Source organism: Ursus arctos, unplaced genomic scaffold (genome assembly GCF_023065955.2).
Source record: "Ursus arctos isolate Adak ecotype North America unplaced genomic scaffold, UrsArc2.0 scaffold_10, whole genome shotgun sequence".
In the NCBI taxonomy this organism is placed as follows: Eukaryota; Metazoa; Chordata; class Mammalia; order Carnivora; family Ursidae; genus Ursus; species Ursus arctos.
In genome coordinates, this window is record NW_026622764.1 from 3740869 (window position 1) to 3762311 (window position 21443).

A 21443-nucleotide genomic window follows, 5' to 3' on the forward strand; every position below is an offset into this window, starting at 1 on the left:
TTAATTAATACTTCCTCAATAGATTGGAATATTTTTCCATTTGAATGTGTGATTTTTCAAAAAATTCTAAACACTTTGTTTTCTTTGCTTATAACTTGGCATCATGTTTTTTGATAGTCTTTTGAAATTTATATTCCAAAGTCCAAAATCAGTATCTAGGAAGATTATTCTATCCAGAGGTCTCAAGGTGCTTAATTTGCATTTAATAAATCTAAAATTGTATCAGGTCTCACACCACTTTTATCCATTTAGACAAGTCACTTCTCTCATCACTGTATTCAACCTCACGCCTTATTTTTTCCATGGTAGAAATTGAATCACTGGTTCCAGACACTTCTATGCATCCCATGTTTCAAGAGTCATACTCCCGTCTGCTAGTTTAATTTCTCTCAATTTTTTCCCTGAGCCTCAATACATTTATAGTCCCACCGCAATTAACTAACTTCAACACCAGCATGCCCAGTTCAAATACGTTTTATGGGTCAATAGTCCAAATGTTTCTTATCTTCATGATGAGACATTACGCTTATATTAGAATTAATCCAATTTAACTGTACTGTTTTTACATTACTGCAACTGTGCCTGATAGCTATAAAAAAAAGTAATGACGTGATTTTGCTTGGATTTAGAAACTCATTCACCAGAGCAACCCATAATTTGTTTTCCTTAAAATTAAAATGAGAACATTCTCCTATAAGTTCCATTTCTAACATCAGACTGCCAAAGTAATGCACAAAAATTATTCTAAGTGTTTAAACATACATGGAAGGAAGAAAATATATCAACCTAGAAGCCCTGGTTTTCTCTGAGCAGTGACATACACGATCTCTGTTTTCCTCTTTGCATACTTAGGTGTTTTCAAGATTTTTACAATAAATATGTAGTACTTTTACAATCAGAAGAGACATTTTTACAAGTTAATTGTATCTAATTCTGTGCAGTAGAAATCAACCGAAATTCTCTATTTAAGCAACTTACCAGAGTTACTCCTTCGTCATTTTTCTCGTCGACATTTCCACCACCTGATAAGAAGTGTTTGACATCCGTTAGCATGCTCAACGGTCTCTGGAGCTTCATCTGGCGCAGTGAGGTCAGATCCACTCCTACGGGAAAAACAGCCTTTCAAACAGAAGGTAGAGATGCTTTTCAGCTGCTGGGGGGTCAACTCTCAGTTTTATCTTACTGTTCCTTCAACGCGTTCCACTTTGAAGCCCCTCTTCCACTTTGAATTCTCATTCAAAGTCTGTATAATTGTTTTTCTCGGCATGCATTCTATTTTCAGCTAGGATACAGTCTTGAATAATTTTCCTCTTATTATATCCCAAAGATGTGATATGATGCCTTACCAATGGGAGGCTCTCATTGCATCTCTGTTTTAGTATATAAATCACCAAGGGGAACTGCCCAAAGTATTTTAAATTGTTTGAACTGAACTGAAGTGAGCTAAAAAATAGAGTTTTTGTTCTCTAGCATTTCCTGGCCAAAAGAGTGGCTTCCAAAAGCAATTGTGGTATCCTGGAACAGAAAACTGCATCTGGTGGGAAAACTGGAAAAGTCTGAATAAATCTATAGTTTGGCGAATAGTATTGTAGCCATGCTAACTCGTAGCTTGGATCAACACAGCGAGGCTGTGGAAATTGTTGATGTGGGGGAACTGGGTGAAGGGTGCATGGGAACCCCCTGTGCTATTTTCACAACGTTCCCATCTATCACAAAAGCTTTCAAACCATATTTAAAGAGATGCTCCAATCAAGCATTTCACGACGATTCGACAATTAGTGTTAATAAAGAGGAATTATTAGCGTTAATAAAGTGGAATCAGCTAAAACGGAGTGAGGAACCGGCTGTCGGACTTGACCACGGAGAGCTCAGGTCTGCTCGCTGCCCGTCCCTACCTCTGCACAGCCCTTATTTTAACCTGAGCCTTCATGATCGCGAATCTCCACGGTAGCTCATACTTTCCCATTTATGCATCCCGTTCCCTGCACTGGTCCCTGGACCTAACAGGTGTTTACTGAGGGGAAATAATCCACCCTATCCTCAGGGAAAGTCATGAGGACAATGATGATGATGACGATGATGATGATGACGGTGTTTAACATCTGCCTCTGAGGGAGCAGCTGCTATGAACCAGCCGCTCTTCTGAGCACTCACGCTCTCTCCCCCTCCCATCTGACTGAGTCCTCGCAGCAAACGCGGAGGTGGGAGGGACGCAGGGGACCAGAGCACCACCGCCACCCACCCACCCACGGGAGCAGGCCCCCTGGTCAAGGCCGTCTGCGGCTGACCTCCCCTGGGCAACTGTGGGAAAGGAACTTAACCTGTCTGAGCTTGCATGTCCACAGTCACTCGGTCGCTCAAAGGAGCGAAGCCACAGGCACTGTTTAGAGGATCTGTCCACGGGGCAGAGAGCATCGGCCTGTCGCACACCTGCCTTCATTTTCCCCTCAGAGCCCAGCACCTCCGTCTCCTGGCACAAAACTCTTCCAGAGCCTGGCTGAACATTGCATGGCCTCAGGGGTCAGGCTGCCTGGGTTTTAGTGCTGTGTTTTGTACCTACTTCTAGTGCCAATGGGAGAAGCTAACTTATCCCGGGCCTCACTTTCTCCATCTGCAAAATGGGGCTGATCTTTAAGAGGATGAGTTACAACAACACAGAAAGCACCCGGCTCCACGTTCGGCTTGTGGCCAGCACTCGTACTCAGCTTCTGCGGCAGGGACCACGAGCCATTCATTTCGCAGTGTGGGTTTTTTTGGGTTTTGTTTTTTTTTTTTTGTTTTTTTTTTTTCATAAAGAGGCAGGCAAAAGCCAAACAAAATAAAGCAAAATGCACTATTTGAATAACGTGGGTTGTTTCAAATACTCTGTCCAAAGCAAACCCATGTTAGGGGAGACATAAGGGGGCACCAATGACCAGCTTTGGACTCTCCACACGCCATTTTGGAAGAACGAACAGATTTCCCCTAAGAGTTGCTTAGAGGTTTGTCAGAACCATCTAAAACTATCACTCTCTTCTTATTTTTAGGATGATGGAATTGAACATGTGAGTTAATTTTGGAAAATATTATTTCTCAAATGTCAGTGTTCAATTTTGCACAGTTGGAAGCAGCAGAAGAATTGGATGGTTACATTATTCTCTTATAATGTGGCCGTGTTTACAGCAGTGGTATGTGTCTTTTAGAGAATTAAACACATGGTTAAAACTGAATGATAGAAGAATAGGGCTCAAAGATAAAAGACAAATTAAAAACAGAGATCACTCATTTCAGCTCACTTACAATGTGTCCTGAGAAAGCAATCTACTTCAGCCATTGTTGTGAAGGAATCAGAGGGGAATATTATGGCCTTTATCTTATTATTTTAAAACTTAATTTTGAATCAAATTCGATACCAAGAAAATTTGTTTTTAGATTTTCATTATATGTTCAGGAAAAAAGCAGAAGTCTATTTTCAGTAAGACAACAGAACAGAAATTCCCTCTTTTCTCGGTCAAAGTTCTTACACTGCTGCAGGAGAAAATTGTGGGCATAATAAGTCTATTTTGTAACAGGCAGTTGGCCAAGCTTGTCTTTTTTTTAAAGAAATTAAGTTTTACTTTCATCCTGTTTTCTGAAAAACAATAGAAGTCCTGATTAGATTTCTTATTTTGACAGGAATCTGGTAATATTTTTTCATTTAGGAAATAAGAAAAACATCATTTGCCTGGAATTCACAAGTGATTGCACGTGATACTAACTACTGTTGCCTGATTACATCTGATACTATCAGGGTGTGTGTGTGCGGAACTGAAATCACATTAACACCTGAAGTCAGTCCAAACCCTGTTAACTCATCTCCCTAACTGTCCCTCTTACGGTAACATTGTTTTTGTAACAATTCCATTTTTTCCTTTTCTCCATCCACCCCTTCTTCCCTGGGGTACTCGGCGCTGCTAGGGCAGGTGACTACTGTACCACTGTGCCCATGATGGAGGCACGGCATCCTCTCAGCTCCTAGAATTTCTAACTCTAAGTTTTGTCTCCGTAGGAAGCTTCCTAAGCTTGCCAACTCCAGGAGTTGAAGCCTGCTCTGGGCAGGCTAACAAAGGAAGCTGGTTCTAGCAAAGATAAATAAACGTGTTCAAGCCAAAGGGGTGTTTTAACCCTGCACCCGATCCCTTCCCCTCAATCCTGACCAAAGGCATCGTGTGGGACTGTCCCAGGCGCCACCCTAACAATGGGTGATTCCCAAGAGCATGGTGTGGGGACAGCATTTTTAATGAATTTTATTAGGCAGAAAAAAATACACGAGGTCACTGTGCCCTGATGAATCTGGGGGTCTTCTGAACATTCATCACGGCGGGCTAAGCCAGTTTCCGAGGCTGTTCCTAAACAGAAAACCCAGGGTTTTAACTAAGGCGGCAACAGCACAATCGGTGAGGGATGGGGACGTATTAGACGGACATCAGGGAAGCAGAATCTATAAACTTTTGGTGACAATTTGATGAGATATTTAGGAAAAGAAAAATGACATTCAGATACTTGGATTCCTGGCTAAAGGGTAAAATAGAATATGGATAGAGCATGCAAGGAGAACGATAACTTCCATACTGGGCGTGTTATTTCAAATTGTCCGATACTTTAAAACTGCACATTGCAAAGCAGAACGTCTTCAGAGATATCTGAGCTGCAGGAGTATTCCCAGGAGCAGGGAGGTGGTCACAACACAAGGAACGGGTGACACAGCCAGAAATAGCACGTGGCGGGATGGAAGAAGATGCTCAAAAACCATCGCTCTGGCAGCCCCCATGCTCTGGTGTCTGAGTGTGCAAGGGACACACCCAAAGGAGACCAACTGAAACTCAGAGAGAATGGAGAAGAGTACCGAACGATCATCGCAGGGGAGCGAGGTTTCACACAACAGTGGGATGGAGGTCACAGAATGTCACAGGGACAGGAGGGAGCACAGGAGAGCAGAAGGGTGGTCCTGCCAACAGAGAGCCAAGGAGGCAACGGCAATCTCTGCAGGGACATTTTCCAGCAGCGGCTCAGTAGAGGAGACCAGGAACTCAGAATAAACGCGATGGATTTCCAAGGAAGGAGAGAGGGAGCTGGGTGATGACACACGGGGAACAGAGTGGAAAGCAGAGATCCTTCCGCGTGCATCCGTCCGGGACCACCCCGTGCTCCCCCTGCGGTGCTTTCTTCTCTTGCCGGATCATTTTCTAATCCATCGCTTTCTGCGAAGGCCAGTTGGTTCACCTCGCACTGCAGGTCCAATACGCATCACGGGCTCCATCAGCGCTCCGCGGCTGTCTCGTTTCCCAGCCCGGGAAGCTCCGGCGGTGAGCCGAGGTTAATTGCCGCGCCCGGGTATACAGTGTGTGTCAGCGGTGACAGTACAATTAGAACTTGTGACCAGCGATTTTCCATGTAATCAACTTGCTCACGACCCCGCCTGCCTCCTGCCGCACGCGTCAGGATGGGACGGCGCGATAACTACTCGGCCTGGAAACTGTAGGATGCGCACCGAAAATTCAAGGAGCTGCCACCACCCAGCTATCGAGAATGCCGTGCGGAAACACCGAGAGCCAAATAGTAATGACAATCTCGTCGTGGGATATTAGACATTTCTGAGGCTATCAGCCCATGCTGTCATAGCAGATAAGTGTCACAGCGCACCAGCGAGGGGGCCAGAGAACAAATCGAATGAGACAGTATTCCCAGCAAGCGTGGCAGCTGATAAAGATGCGTAGGAGGGACCCCAGCAGGAACGGGGAGCAGACTGAATGATGGGGGGGGGCAGATGGGTGGGAGGCACAGGCCAGCGCAACAGTGGGGACAAATGGAAAACAGAATTAAAAATTGAGGAGATATTAAATTGAATTTGTTCCAGCAAGCATGCATGTTACAAGCTGATTGTGACAGCCAGTGTCGTGACAGATTTTCTTCTAACCATTCAGAGTCAATGCCTCCCCCTCTTTCTTCCCCCTTAATCATATTTAAAATCAACCTCTTGGGGCACCTGGGTGGCTCAGCTGGTTGGGCGTCTGGCTCTTGGTTGCAGCTCGGGTCGCAGTCTCGGGGCTGTGGGATCCAGCCCCACATCCGGCTCTGTGCTCAGTGGGCAGTCTGTTTGAGGATTTTCTCTCTCTCTCTCTCCCTCTGCCTCTGCTCCCCTACCCCCTGCTCATGCACTCTCTCTCTCAAAAAAAAAAAAAAAAAGAAAAAGAAAACTAAAAAATAAAATCAAACTCCCAAAGGAATACACTTATTTTTCTTTATGGAGGATAGATAATACTGCTTTTGCAAATACTAAAATTTCTTAGCAAACAAAATCCTTGGATGACTTGGAAAGGCTTATCAGTCAAGGGAGTTCTTTTGCAAATAAAGATATTTGATTTACGTTTTCAAAGAGAAATATTTATCCCTGTGTCTATCAGAAACTCAGAAGAAGAAGAGCAGAAAGGTGTTAAATAGCAGTGGCTCAGCTAATAATACACAACTGAGTTCTGCGTGCAAATTCACAACTAGGCACCCCCACTGCAAGTTTTGCGAAGGTCCAAACAATAGACTTTGCAGCCATGGGATGTGCATGATGTCAAGTTTCACTCCCCTTTGAAGTCATGGAATCTGTCCCCAGTAAGTCACTGCCGACAAAAGGATAAAAGACCTGAATGTGACCCTCAGGTAAGGAGCAGGTACAAGAGGGAAGGAGAAGAGCAGGGAGCCACACCCTCCCCCCACGCTGCCTCTGTCACCCCAGCCCAGAGACTCCGTGACCTTCCCTAGGACAGCCCAGCTCACGTTGTCCCTAATGAAGGTAATGGTACTTAGCCCGCTTTCAGAATTAATGAGATAATTTTTTTCTTAAGAACTCGGTGGCTGCTAAGTGCTAATTATTATTATTCTAAGCCATCCTCAGAATAAACCTTTTGATACAAGCGATGGGGAGGAGGCAAAGAGCAGAGGGAACAAAGAGGCAGATGTGAGGGCTTTTCTTAGAAGCAAGAAGGACAGAGTCAGAAGCACCGTGTGGCTCTTAAAATTTTTTTAAACTTCTTCTCTGACAAAAGATCATACTTGAAGGGACTGGAGTTCCTTTGTTGTTATTTATACCTAAACAGAAGGAAAACAGAAAGTGGCAGACTTCTTCAGCTTAATACCCTAGTGGGCTCAGGATTTCAGATACCTCCCACTTAGCCAGTGCTGAACTTACTCACGAAATTATACGTTTAGCATGTGCAATTAAACATTCTTTGTCAGGGGATGTAGCTGGGAGCTCGGGCTCGTCCCTTCAGGCTAGCACCGTGACCAAGGTGCCTGCTTCCAACGCTCGTGTTTCCCAGTGTCACCAACAGTGGATGCTGCGGTGCGATGCGGGCTGCCCTTGACTTTGGCCCTCACTTACGGGCGTGGGCGTGTCATTCTTGCAAAGACCACCCGCTCCTACGTGGACACAGGGCAGATGACCTGGCTCTCCTTAACTCAAAATTCAGTTGTGTTGGTTCACTTCCCTTGCCCTCCCAGTGGAGAATAGATTATAATTACAAACCCCGCGCCACTAATTATGGACTTCAGATGCTTGTTAAAATGTTCCTTCATTGCTGGCCTCCAGATTTCTGCTGCCTTGCAAAACTGCACTGACTAAATCAACAATGCATCGCGGTGGGAACAAGAAAATGTTATACAGAAAGACAGACTTCATGTTACATGATCTAGGGAAAGCACCATCAATCTGCAAACACGTAAGCATGCCTAAAAAATAAATATATGCACTGGTAATTCTACCAAATTCTACCATGCTGTCTTTAAATCTTTCTACAGTTTCTCAAAGCATCCGCCTACCATTTTCGTCCAGGTAGGTCAACAGGATAGAGCTAGATTCTGTCCCCTCTACGGCGTAATCCAACGGGATATTTCCATTAACATCCTGGAGAAGGACGTTGGCTCCAGCCTGTAAGTGAAACAGAACAGACGGAACATGATGTATACTGTCAGCAAAGAAAGCAGATCAAAACTTTCACTTTCACGTTAGTCGGGAAACAGGTCCAGAGAAGTCTGTGCTAGATCCACCCCCAGAGAATCATGTAGGAAACTGTAATTCCGTTTCAAGAGAAATACAATAAATACTTTGTGAGCCTCCAGTAGGCTAAAAACACCCAATTGACCTTTGCAAGGCCTTAGCCCTGACTTCTCCCCACCCCTCTGGCTCAACCGCAAATACCCAGCACATGGCTGGGGCGCCAACCGCACCTCTTCGTCGGCTGCCTTGTCTCTAACACAGCAGAAGTTTCCCGTGCCTTCGGAGAGTCTCTGGAGAACTTTTCTAGGAACTCTGACACATCTTCCCCAAACTATCCTATAAGCTCTTCAACCACCTTGCTCTCCGCAGAAAGTCATCTGAGAGCTATTCTCACACTACTGTGTTGTAATAAAGGCTTGGACTAATGGCTTCTGGCTGTATGTCTTTTTTTTCCCCCTCTTTCTATTTTCTGAAAAAAGCACAATCTGTAGATATTAATGGACGAAGCATATTCAATATGGCCAGGACACATCATTTAGCTTCAAAGCACTCTCCATCAGGTGCCTCTGAGGAAGCATCCCCCCGCTCCCCGCCGCCCATCCCAGCTTAAATACGATGACAGATGTACTTTCCCTTAGAAAAAATTTGCTCACGTAAATCTTTAATGAGCTCCATAAAATTTATCAGGCATGGTTTACATCTTTTCTCCAAGGGCATGGCGTGAACACATATCCATTGACCAAGACTCCCCGTTCACCTCCCAATCACGAGTCACTGAACTCAGGTCAGGGACATGAAAGTCTTCCCCTATTCCTTTTACTGAACACAAGTCTGTGCTGCAATGTCACTAAAGTTCATACACTCTCCGAATTCCAAACGTTACATGAAAAGGTGTGTAATATTCACAGTCTTATACACGAAAATGGGAGATTTTGCCTTCTGTTATTGTACACCTGGATTAAACAAACAACTGTACTATACCTTACCGAGTCCACACAGCGTTTCCAAAGGACGGCTCTAAATAGCCTGTGAAGACAGAACTAAAAATAGATCCAAGCGGCCAAATAGTCTGTGTCGTGCTGTCTGTCCTGCAGAGAACTACGCCGCCCCCTCACCACCCAGAGTGCCGCACATTGTACTCGCCATAACCATATAAGGCTACCCCTGTATCTGAGCAAATTAAGTGCTATATTGCAGATTTTCACTTAGCTAAGGAAGCATGTGAGTTTAAGATCCTTAAGACTTCAAAGGATCTTCTTAGCGCATTTAATTTTTTTAGTTATTCAGAGTTTGAAAAAGAAATCACTTGAGGCAATACTGTTAAGCAGACTTTGCTAAGGAGTCCTCTCTTTTAGTGTCCAACCAGGAGAGGAAGATTTTGCATACCTACTCAAGTACCAATTGTTAAAGAACCCGTTGAGAGAGAGAACTGCAGGGTGCCATTGTCGATTTCAATACTAAGGAGCAGAAGTCAATCAGGTATTCTCTTTCTCGCCAACGCATAAATGTGCAGCTACAATCTTATCTCTGCCAAACATCTGGATATGAGACAACAGTGACTATAACTAAAAGTCATGTATTATCAATAACAAAAAGAAATAGGAGGACAACTTGGTGCTGAGGGGGTGGTGCACCTGGAGAGAAGGCTCCCTACTCTGTAAGAAGCAATGAGGCTCTTGCAGAGCAAGTCCGAAGCTGACACTCACTGCTCCTCATCTCAGCTGGGCTCCTTCACTGCCGTCCAACCCGTTCATCACTCACCAGTCTCTGCTGCTCAGTCACCAGGTGCTCCCCGCTCTACAGATGTTAGTCTTCCCTGGGGGTGGGAAAGTTCCCTCATCAAAGATCACAGCTTATTCCCCTGCGCCTGACCCCCTCCCCCACCCACCTGCTATAGTGCCTGGACCACGTTAGCCACTAAAAAAGGTTTACTGGAAGAAACAAACAAACAAAAAAAAGGAGGCAAAAACTGAACTTAGACTAATTACTAAAAATTAAGGCAGAGAACTGTAATTTTCATAATTTTTAAACTAAATTTCCTGATTTTTAAGGGTGCATGAATAAAATTACAGAATCACTATATGCATACTTACATTGTTCTGCCTTTGCTCTTTCAGGTGGACATCTGTGACCCGCCTTCCTTCCTTCCTTCCTTTCCTCTCCCCTCTCCCCCCTCCTTCTCCCTCCCTTCTTTCTTCCACCACTGGACAGGGTGGGAGCGCCCCACCTGCAGGGGGGCCTGGTGCTGGGCCCCCTCCACCCTGACCATCTGGTCTTGGGAGAGGCCCCCGGACAGGCTGAGCCTTGTGTAGTAAGAACACTGGTCCTCAAGGATCCCCTGAGTAGCTGTATATCTGGAATTATACTTCTGAAATTGTACATCTATTAAGAAAACAAAAATGAAAAAAAAAAAAAACACCATTGATACGATTCCCTGACTGATTACCGTTCTTAGCATGACTGGCTCGAGTGTTAATGTGCAATTTTAGTTGTTAATAGATCCCTCTGGAACTGAGGGCCTGAGGACTTGCAAAGTAAGACTTCTCCTCAAAATGTCAGAGACCTGCCTTAATAACACCAGGATGCTCTCATTTTCAGCGTACGGAAAGGAAACGGCCCATGGGGCTGGGAATTAGTAACATTTACAACGTATTGTGCCAGTACTTTTTTTTTTTAAATACTTTGAACCACTCAATAATATAAAGTTAATTTCAATTTTGCAAAGTGAGAGCCAATAAATCATTCAATAAAAATATCCCCCTGACATTGTCCCTTTTTAATAAGAAATTTGAAAAAAAATATATGTATTCTAAAATACTTTTTTCTCTTCCAGACATGATATTCTTAAATACTTTCTTTTTTTTTTAAGTTTTTTTTTACATTTCAAATTTCATTCCACAGATGCTAAGAGTCCACTACATAAATGGTTTTCCAGCGCTGAGTATCAAAGCCAGGGAAAAGTGCCCCTGAACTGTGCCACATATTAATTACATTGTTTCCGTGGATGTGGGGCTCACTATTTCCAGTACAGAACGTGGGCGCCAACAGCAAACATGAACTTTCATTTCCCCGTGTGTCGGTGTGTGCATTGCACGGTGCCCACCATGGTTTCATTCCAGGACATGAGAAGCAGGATGAGGTGAGGGCTTTAGGTTAGAGTTTCAAACACAGGACAAGGCGTGTCCAAGGTCACACCTACTCTTTTGTACAAGAACAACTATCTAAGCCATCACGACGCGTCTCCCAAAGCCTACATCGTAAAATAACTGAACGCTGTACTTTCTGAAGACAGATGGCTTCGGAATTAGCTGTGTAAAAAGGGTAGCGAGAGTGAGAATAGATGGGAGGACACACGTACATTCTCGTTCATATGCGGTGCCCGTGAGCACAGTACGCCCTGGGAGGTGTGTGTGCCCACGCAGGTGCGTGTGTGTGCAAAACATCTTCCTAGTTCTATGTTTCTACACATGACCCCCAGATGTCAAACTTCTTATACTGACAGTCATCATTATCCTTTGTCTTATTCAAAGAAGAAACTCCACATTAAGAAAAACTTGCATTAGTGAGAACAGCTCAACCAAAACATGATCCTTGTACAATACAGAGAGGCAAGGCCCTCAGTTCGGCCTCAAGACAATCAATCACATCGAGCTTGGTTTTCATCAGGAACATGAAGCATCCAATGCTATCCATGCAAAATCCTACTCCTCAAATACTTCCTTCAGTTGAGGACGGGACGGTTCCTACGGGGAGCCCTGAGCACATTTTCTCTACGGAAGGCCGCCCAAACTCCAGCCTGTCCTAACCTATGTCCTAACTCAACTATATCACCCCCCCCACCCACCAGATAGGAATCTTATTTACTGCCTAGCAGATGACATACGAACCCATAAGTGCACCTTTCCCGTAAGCAAACACTGTAGCGGTTGCTGTATGTAACAGCTGAATGCCAGTGAATAGACTTGCCAGCCCTTTCATTTAGTAGTAATGCTCCAACACGTTAATACTGGAATTTTAACGGCAGGTACCTGATGGCATCTTAATAAGCAAATGCCACTTTTTATAGGCTAACACTTCCTGGTAACTCTATTTCGATATCGTTTCAAGTTTTGTTAAAGTTGGAAGAGCAGTCCAAAGAGCTCCTGTATACTTGTTAGGGGTTGAATTGTATCTCCCCCCAAAAAGGAACACTAAAGTCCTAATCCCTAGTAGATGTGAAGGTGGACTTACTGGAAATGGGGTGGGTGCAGATGTAATTAGGTAAGTTAAGATGAGGGTCCCTGGGGACGGGGACACACACACACACACACACACACACACACACACACACACACACAGGGAAGGCAGCCACATGAAGACAGAGGCGGAGATCGGAGCCACACAGCCAGCAGCCAAGGAATACCAGGTGCCCCGAGGAGCTGAACAAGACGAGGAAGGAGCCTCTGCTAGAGGCTGCAGAGGGGGTGAGGCCCTGCTAACCCCTTGTTTAGACTCCTGGCCTCCAGAACTATGAGACAATAAATTTCTGTTGCTTTAAGCCCTTTCGTTTGTGGCACTTTATTATACCAACCCTAGGAAACTTATACTCTGCTTTTTACCCAACTTCACCAATTTATACTTTCCCCCTATTTTTGCACTCTCTATTTTTCCTGAATCTCTTTTTTTTAAAAGATTTATTTATTTGAGAGAGAGAGAGTGTGTGTGCTCACACGTGTATACGCAAAAGTAGGGGGAGGGGCAGAGAGAGAGGAAAAAGACAATCCCAAGTAGACTCCAAGCTGAGCATGGAGCCTGATGAGGGGCTCGATCCCACAACCTTGAGATCGTGACCTGAACTGAAACCAACAGTCAGATGCTTAACTGACTGAGCCACCCAGGAGCCCCTCCTGAATCTCTTAAAAGTGAGTCACAGGTACCATGTCCCATCACCCCTAATATTTTAATATGTATTTCATAAGAATAAGGTAATTCTCGTGCATAAAAGTTATTGCATCAGAAAATTCAGCATTACTAAACACTATTATTGAAACCACTATGCATGCCCAAATTTCATTAATGTTTCCAATCGTATCGTTGACAGCTATTTCCCCTGGCTCAGGAGGTAATCCACCATCCCCCAGTGCGTGCAGTTGTCCTTTCTTTTTAATTCCCTCCAATTTGGAAGAGTCCCTCTGTCTCTTCAAGACCTTCTCTCAGATGTCCTTACAAGGTTTTTGGCAGGCAAACCACAGAAGGGACGGCACGTTTATCCCATCGTACCCTATCGGGCGGGTGCATGATGTCCCTTGGTCCCATCACTGATGGCATTAACCTTGACCACTGGCAGAGGTGAGGTCTGCCAGGTTTCTGCACAGCAGAACTACAGCTGGGAACCCATGAGTGCATGCTGATATCAACAAACACATGAATACCTGAATAGAGGGGAGAAGAAAAGGCTCTTCCTTAAAACAGCATCCCAACTAATACATGCAGGAGGAATGACAAGGTTAGAACCTGGCATTCGCTCTAGTCATAATTGATTCAAATGAGAATCATCAAGGGATGCTAACACTGTGTTCCTGGGTGCTGGAAAGGCGGAAGTTTGAAGGAAACTTTGATGAGGAATAGAATATTTACATAGTCCTCAAATATCCTGCCACAAAATATCCCACTTAAATATAAAAATGCTGGCATCTAACATGATAGGGAAAATAGAAAATTCTGGGAGCGGATGTTTTGTGCTTTTGAATTGCAGATGCTTTCTCTTCTTTCTGTAGAAAATTTTGCATTATGTGCTAGCAGGAAAAAAATGAAGTTTGTCCCAAACGAATGTATAATGCACGAGCAATTATCTTAGGTCAGAACACATGCTAATAGCATTCTGCAGGTTTTTAGTTTAAGGATACTGGGACTTGTACTGCGGGATCAGAGGGATCACCTCAGCTCTTTCTCAAGGCTTCAAGTGCCCATGTCATCCGGACCCCAACCAGTTAAAGATCGTCTCCACATTTTTTGAATTAATTTGACCAAAAATACCGTGTTTGGGAAGCGTGACAATATTCACTGCTGAACTATTCATGGAGTCTTGTATTAACTGAACAATAAAAGTTGCTATCCTCAAGAAATGCACATTCAAAAGAAAGAAACACATATTTAGATAAGAACAAAAAGTCTACATGGGGCTTCTAAAATAGAAGTCCATAAAAATTTAATTGTGTATTTCCAGTATCTTGCATTCATTGAGGGGGTAGGTTTGGCGACACTATTCAGAAATGGAAAGTGGGACATGAGAACTCAGGGAGCTGCAAAACACAGACATGACAGTCAAGGGTGTTTCCTGCAGGAAGCAGGAAAGGGGGAGGGAAGTTCTCTTGACACAACGAAATGAGGCTTGGCATCAGAGGGTCCATGCCGAGTGCCGGGTTGCTGCTCACTGGCTTCAAGACCAAGGGCAATACACCTAATTCTGCCCCACAGTTTGCAAAGTGGAGCCAACTATTACTAGTTAATGGACACGCCAGTTACCTCAGTATAAGCCCAGCACAGTGCTGACATACAGTAGGTACTCAATCGGCTCTACTAATAAAAGTAATCGGAAAACAAAGACTATCTTATTAAATCTAGTATCTGTAAAGACAACCATGAGCTATACTCTAATAAATCACCCATTATTCTCTGCACACAGATGTTAGCTGGGTCCTGAATTCAAGTTCAGAATGGGGACAGAATGAAACAGCTGGAAAGAGAGAAGGCCGGGAAGTTCAGCCTGCGCTCCTTGAAATGCTAAGGATGGTAGATTTGATTTGATGGCTTCCCTTCTTCCCCTCACTCTTACGAGACGATATTTTTGACAAAACCAGCAATGGGGAAGCAAAATAATTTAGTCAAAGGCAAGAAATACTTCTAAAACATCATGCCCAGAATATGCAGGTCCAACAATGTTAAAAGTTTCAAGTGCAGCATCTAATACAAATCAGAAAAAAATACCAGAATGCCCTCTATTATCACTACTATTGACAAAAATGTCATGTGCTTGGAGATGTATAAAGGAACGCTTTGTAAATCTGTTCCTTAAAAAGAGCCCACATGTAGCAAAACACTTTTATGAAAGATAAGTAGAAACTTACAGGCACTTCTGAAAGAGATCGCCCAAAAATTTGTTCAATTCATTTATTTCCAGGTAATTCACTACTTAGTTTTTTGAAAGTCTATCTTCCAGCCAGTGACCCAGGAAAACACTATAGACCCTTCACTACTGCTTACAACCAATTATTTGAGAATGAAAAGAAAACTTTTAGCAATTTTGCCCTGTCTTCAAGGACAAACTCCAAAGAACTGCTAAAGCTTCAAACAAATCAGAACAAAGACAGCGAACTGCTTTTATAAAAAGACAAACAAAACCGTAAGACTCCACCAAAAATGAAACCTAAACTCACTGAACAAAAAGAATAACAGGCACTGACCCAAAGGGCCACCAATGCAATCAGGAAAGACAGAGGCTTGTTATTACTGTCGAATTGGGCAATTGTCAGAATTTTTATAGGGTACATTCAGAAAGCAACCCCTCTCATTCTGAAATATGTATGCCACTAAAAGGAACAGGTCAAGAAACTGCTAAACCCTCAAAACCGCAAGACATTGGATCACCACCTCTCTCCCCAAGGCTCAGCTGAGACATCCCAGTTGAAAGCCCTGTGGCAGTCAGGGAGAGAGGGTGTCAGGTAGGGTGTGCACCAGCAGAAACCTGTAACAGAGTGAATTACCCCTGATGACCACCAGTGAATGGGGCTGAGAAGGAAGAACCCATCTTCCTGCCACAGGCCATCTCTCTTGTACTTGAATCAGACCAACCAGAGGACTGCTGAGCTTCCACCTGCCCACAATCATGAAAACTTAAGGAACTGAGGCAGAAGATCCATTCATCTCTGGTCTCAAGCAGAGACTTTCCCGTGGGTTTGCGCTATTTAAGCACAGAAGAAAAACTAAAAGCATGCAACTTTCCTCCGGCTTCTGCACTGTTAGCTCCTAATGTAGGAGGCAATACCATTGGGGAATCCATTCATTCATTAAGAACTATGTATTAAGCCCCTTATTATAATTAAAATGTACTTTGAGATTCTAATGACTGTGAATTTTTATGGTAATAAAAATCTTAAAACCTGTATTACAACCATTTAAAATTTTATAACAGTTGAAATGATATTGGAACAGGTTTTTACAGCTCCCTCAGTAAACATCCTGAGGTCAATAAATATTACTGTGGGAGCACGTAAATAGTTCTGGGCAGCACCACTGCCATGCTAAGTAACAAACCACGTCAAGAAAACAAAGCATGTCAGAAAGAAAGGGGAATAGAAGAATTGAAATTGAACTGGTGTGGCAAGCATTTACAGCCATGCTAAAGCAGTCCGGACACGTTTCTACATATGACAGAAGTTTGGTGGGCGCATAGCAGTGACCACGAGCTCAATCCCCATCTTCCAGACTAAAGATGAAAAGTCAACGTGTAGTGACATAAACATAGTTATTTAACATGAAATAGATATGAAAACCAGAGGGATCATCTGAAAGAGTTCAGAGTGATTGTATCTGGGAAGAAAAATGTGAAGAGAAGAGCTGAAGGGAAGGACACAGCTAATCTGAAAAGTCGTCCAACAAGTCTGGTAGAACTATCTGGCTTTCTAAATACTGGCTTGTATGACAGACACAAACCTAAACGGAAAACAGTGCTACACATAAAATTATTTATGTCACGAAGCACGTATTGCCAGGATCGTGAAACGATGTAATAACAGTGTCGTAAACATAGAAAAAGTAATAAAAATCTGTATAGAATGTCTAAAATAGGAGAATACTTAAGGACAATTGTAGGATCCAACTGCGTATCACCGAACCATACTGTCGAAGAAACTGTAAGACCTGGAGATGTACAGACCGTGTGTATAAAAAGATGGACGCATTATGAAAACCACTATCAACCCAGCCAACCTTCCAAATTTAAAACGATGGTGGACACGTTTTGTGTCTCACTGGTATGACCACCTAGCATCCATCTTTGTTCCCTTTCTGAGACTGGAAGATGTTGTTTAGCACATGGAAGCTCTTAATAGGTACCTGGTCGAAGTCCTAAACGACGCTCAAAGTAGCATTTCTCTACTAAATACTAAAGGAATACAAATAACATTTCTCTATTAAATACTACAGTAATACAAACGTGTGAAGCAGATCTACCTAATAGAACGGCATTCGATGTCTTACCTGTTGCACAAGGGAGACCTTGCGCTATGATAAAAACAGAATGCTGTGTATACATGCCAGATTGCCACCAAAATATTTCTGGGTTTCTAACTGACATGAATACTCAAATTGGCACTTTAAAGGATCTTTCTTTCCTTCAGGGATTACCTTAAACTCCTAGATTGGAGGAAAATTATCAAAGGTCTTTTATTCCGACTTCTCTTTCTCATAATAGTAACCTTATTTTATTGTTATTTCCTGTGTCTCCCTGCCTAGTGCCAAGACTCCCTCACCGCCGTAACTTCCAGCTGACAGATGATCCCTTCTACTCTAGGAGGTTCATCTGTGTTGTCTGTGTTGGATTCAGCTGCCTCCCCCTTTTGTAACTGCCCTATACTTTCCCCAGCTAACCAATTTGGCCCATAGACAGGGACATCTCCACACCCCTATCCAGCAGGAAGACATTACAGATGATGAAACCTTCCACCTTCAACAATCTAAAGGATTTGTGGGTCAAAATTGTTCACGGGGGAAATGATGAGGGAGCAGAAGGCAAGCTGAGGACAAAGCAGAACCTGACACCCTGCAAACCACCCCCTCCACACACACACACACACAGTCCAGGGTGGGATATGTGTGACATTCCTCACGGAAACTCCCAATTGTCTTAACCTTAAGGCCTTACTGAGTAAGAGACAGGCTGGGCAAGGTAGGGAGAGATAGGTAGGAAGCCATGGGATCAGGCTCACAAAATTCAAAAATGCAGGAGATGAAAGGAAACCAGAGATAAGGGAACAAACCAGACCACCCTGTCCTAGGTGACAGAGGTGGGGTCTTGTTATAACAGCTACTTTGACCAAGAAAATTACCCAATCCTAAAAAGGAAGTAAGCCATTGAAGGTGCTCTCACTAGTCCTTGCTCTATGATGATATGAATAGAGATGTTAAAAGGATTTAAGTTCCCCAGTCAGCTTTCTATAAAAGACCATCCCTAAAAGCCCTCAGTGGCAACCCTGTTGGGACCCTCTCACTCCTGAGAGCTTTTTCTGTATCTTCACTTCAACTATCGCTTTGATGAGGGAGCAGAAGGCAAGCTGAGGACAAAGCAGAAGGTGACACCCCACAACCCCCCTCCCCATGGGATCTATGTGACATTCCTCAGGCTCTCCTGGCTGCCCGAAAGCTAAGGAAAGGAAAAACAGAGAGTTCACGTGTACAGATCAAAATCCTGAAGGACATGAGTCTCCCTCAGTTTACAAATATTTTAGCAATCTACAAGAACAAAGCATTTTTATCAATAAACTGCCTTCCAGAAGGAAATGTAGATACAATTAAAAGTCCTTATAACCTGCAGCCCATTGACAGATACTTCAAGTGGGCAGAGTGTAATGTTCCTCCAGGAAGCTCCCAGCTAGCTTCACGTTAATGCCTTGCTAGAGGGAAAAACCACCTTACCTCACATTGGCAAGGCCTCAGGTATCCCGTGAGTTTTTTTTAACATATGAAAATCCTCTGAAACCTCCCTTTTCCTTAGCTCCCCCAACTTCCGAGTATATAATCAGCCGCCCCTCACAACCCTGGGGCAGCAGCTCTTTCTGCCCGCGGGTCCTGTCCCCGGGCTTTAACAAACCACCATTTTGCACCAAAGGCATCTCAAGAATTCCTTCTTGGTCTTAGGCTTCAAACCCTAACATCACTCCTACATCAGCTTTACTCACTCTCCTTTGTCCTCAAGATTCATTCTTCGACTCCGTGAGACAAGAACCTTGCTCTCTCACATCATTTCAGTGCCGAAACCTGGGAACACTTCCACCGAAGGAAGGGTGAGTAAAAGCGGACTCTTTCTTTTCCTCCCTGGGAGACACCTCTCCCTTAGATGACCTCTTCTCATAAACAGCAAAACCGGGCACCTGCTGGCCAGTTAAAGGCAAATAGCTCAGCCTCTGGTCTTAAGCCTCAGGTGACAGGCTTCTGGAGAAAGGTGTGGTCAATCCCCCTTCCTCAAAGGAAGGAAATGTTGGCCTAACCCTACCCAGTTTCCTTTCTATTCATTGGCTTTTTTTGTTTGTTTGTTTTTGATAATCATATTTTTTTATTACATTATGTTAGTCACCATACAGTACATCCCTGGTTTTTGATGTAAATTTCGATGATTCATTAGTTACGTAGAACATGACCTTCTCCAGCATCATTACTAGAGGGGAAACAACCTTCAATCGACAATGGCAAGGCCTCCAGTATCTCCGGTCCTCTTTAGCATGTAAGAGCCCTTTTGAAAACCTCCCTTTTCCTCACCTCCCCCAACTCTCAAGTATATAATCAGCCAGCCCTCACAACCCCAGGGCAGCAGCTCTTTCTGCCCAAGGGTCCTGTTCCAATGCTTTAATAACACCACCATTTTGCTCCAAAAAAAAAAAAAAAATAGGCTACCAATTCATACACAGGATATCATCTAAATTCTGTATAAATTCTAACACATGGGGAAGAGGAGAGACAGATTACAAAACACATCGAAACATAATTGGTGATTATCTCTATGTGACGGAATTATTAGTGATTGTTAATTTTCTTCTTTACATGTATGGGTTTCTTTCAGTTTTCTACAATAAACGTGTGATATTTATATTGAGGAAAATATTTTTCAAAACAAACAATGAACAAAAACTATGAAAGGAGACGAAAACATATGACCATTCTCTGGGGTCCGTGGCAAGTTTCAAATCTAAAGTCAAGGGTGAGGAGCAAAGCTTTAGACAAGTCGATGATTATCTGGTGAGTGAGCCTGAGTAACGTTTGAATCAATGAATGGCCACGATATAATTAAAGGTCAACCATCCAGTTAAAAGATACAATTTCATAAGCAAGCATATTGAATAAGTGTTTCCGAGAAAAAGCTAAGACAAGAAATCACGGGTTCCACGGTAGGAAAGAGCCCCCTATGGTTAGGGTAAATTGAACATAATTTCAAGGTATTGTGCAAGTCTCTTATATTACATGTCCTACTAAGCCGCTCGTTTCCCTTCATATTAGGGTTTTGTGTGAACCACACAACATTCATTCACTAAGACCTTGCACGAAATGAGCCAGTGTCTTCCTCCCTCGTTGATTATTCATATAATTTTCTCCAATACCAGTCAGGGTACTCTGCTTGTTCAAAAGCCTATCTTCGGAGCACCTGGGTGGCTCACTTGGTTAAGCTTCCAACTCTCGGTTTCAGCTTAGGTCATGATCTCCTGGGTCCTGAGATCCAGCCCCACCGTGGGCTTGGTGCTCAACAGGAGTCTGCTTGAAGATTCTTTCCTTCTGCCCCTCTCCCCACTCTTGCACATGCTCTCGCTCTCTCTCTCTCAAATAAATAAATACGTCTTTAGAGAAAATCATATTGTGTTAATCTGAACACTCCATACTTTGCTCTGCGAAAATGCAGACTTTTCCAGGTCTGTTTCCCAGCAAACTGTGACTATGGGCAGTTTATATTTTCTGTCCCTAAATACTTTGCGCTAATGGTCTCCATGTGTGATTTATCTCTGGTGCCTTATGGTACCAGCTCCTCTCTCTCTTTTTTTCTCTTTCTTTCTTTAGTCTAACATATTCTATTACACTTTGAAGGTTCCTCACTGCAGTATCTATATACATAAGAAGGGGAAACCACGCAGTTTATAGGTCCTTGAATCTGAACTAGGGATGCAGTTTGCAACATTCCTAGTGTTTCCTTTTCCATGTTTGAATGACTAGCTTCTGTTAATTCCAGTTCCCCCATGCACAAGGAAATGCTCCCGGCACGTTGCTCCTGGACTTCACAACAGTACCCGCTTCTGGTTTGCCTTCCAAATCTGGCTTCTCTTTTCCAGTGTTCTCTGCAGATTCCTGTTTCTCTAACAGTCCTTAGTTTACTTCGGACCCTCTTTTAAATGTTCTTTTTTCGGACTTCACATTTTGACAGGTTGATCTGATTTACTCCAGGGCTTCTGTTCCCATATGTGTGCATATAAGACTTTCTCTCTCTTTCCCTCCCTCCCTCTCTCTCTCGCCCCGGGACCAACTGCCTCCTAGATTTCTCCGGGTGCATCTTTCATGGATCCTGACATTGACATGTTCAACAAGGAACGCATGGCCCTCCCACAGAAAAGTATTTCTCCACTCGTGTTTGCATTGCCCCTTCCAATTTCCCAAACACAGAAGGCTTGGAGTCATATTTAAATTCTCTCTCCTTCTTTAACAT

At 43.5% G+C, this 21443-nt stretch overlaps 1 protein-coding gene across 1 annotated transcript in view; it reads right to left on the reverse strand.

Annotated features, from left to right (window-relative positions):
* MYO16 (myosin XVI) overlaps nt 1-21443 on the reverse strand; it is a 466166-nt gene that overhangs the window by 340943 nt on the left and 103780 nt on the right. Inside the window, exons 5-6 of the mRNA XM_026493590.4 lie at nt 7828-7936; nt 979-1103 (exon numbers count right to left, since the gene is read on the reverse strand). Of these exons, the coding sequence (XP_026349375.3) occupies nt 979-1103; nt 7828-7936 (234 nt within the window). The remainder of the gene's footprint in view (nt 1-978; nt 1104-7827; nt 7937-21443) is intronic.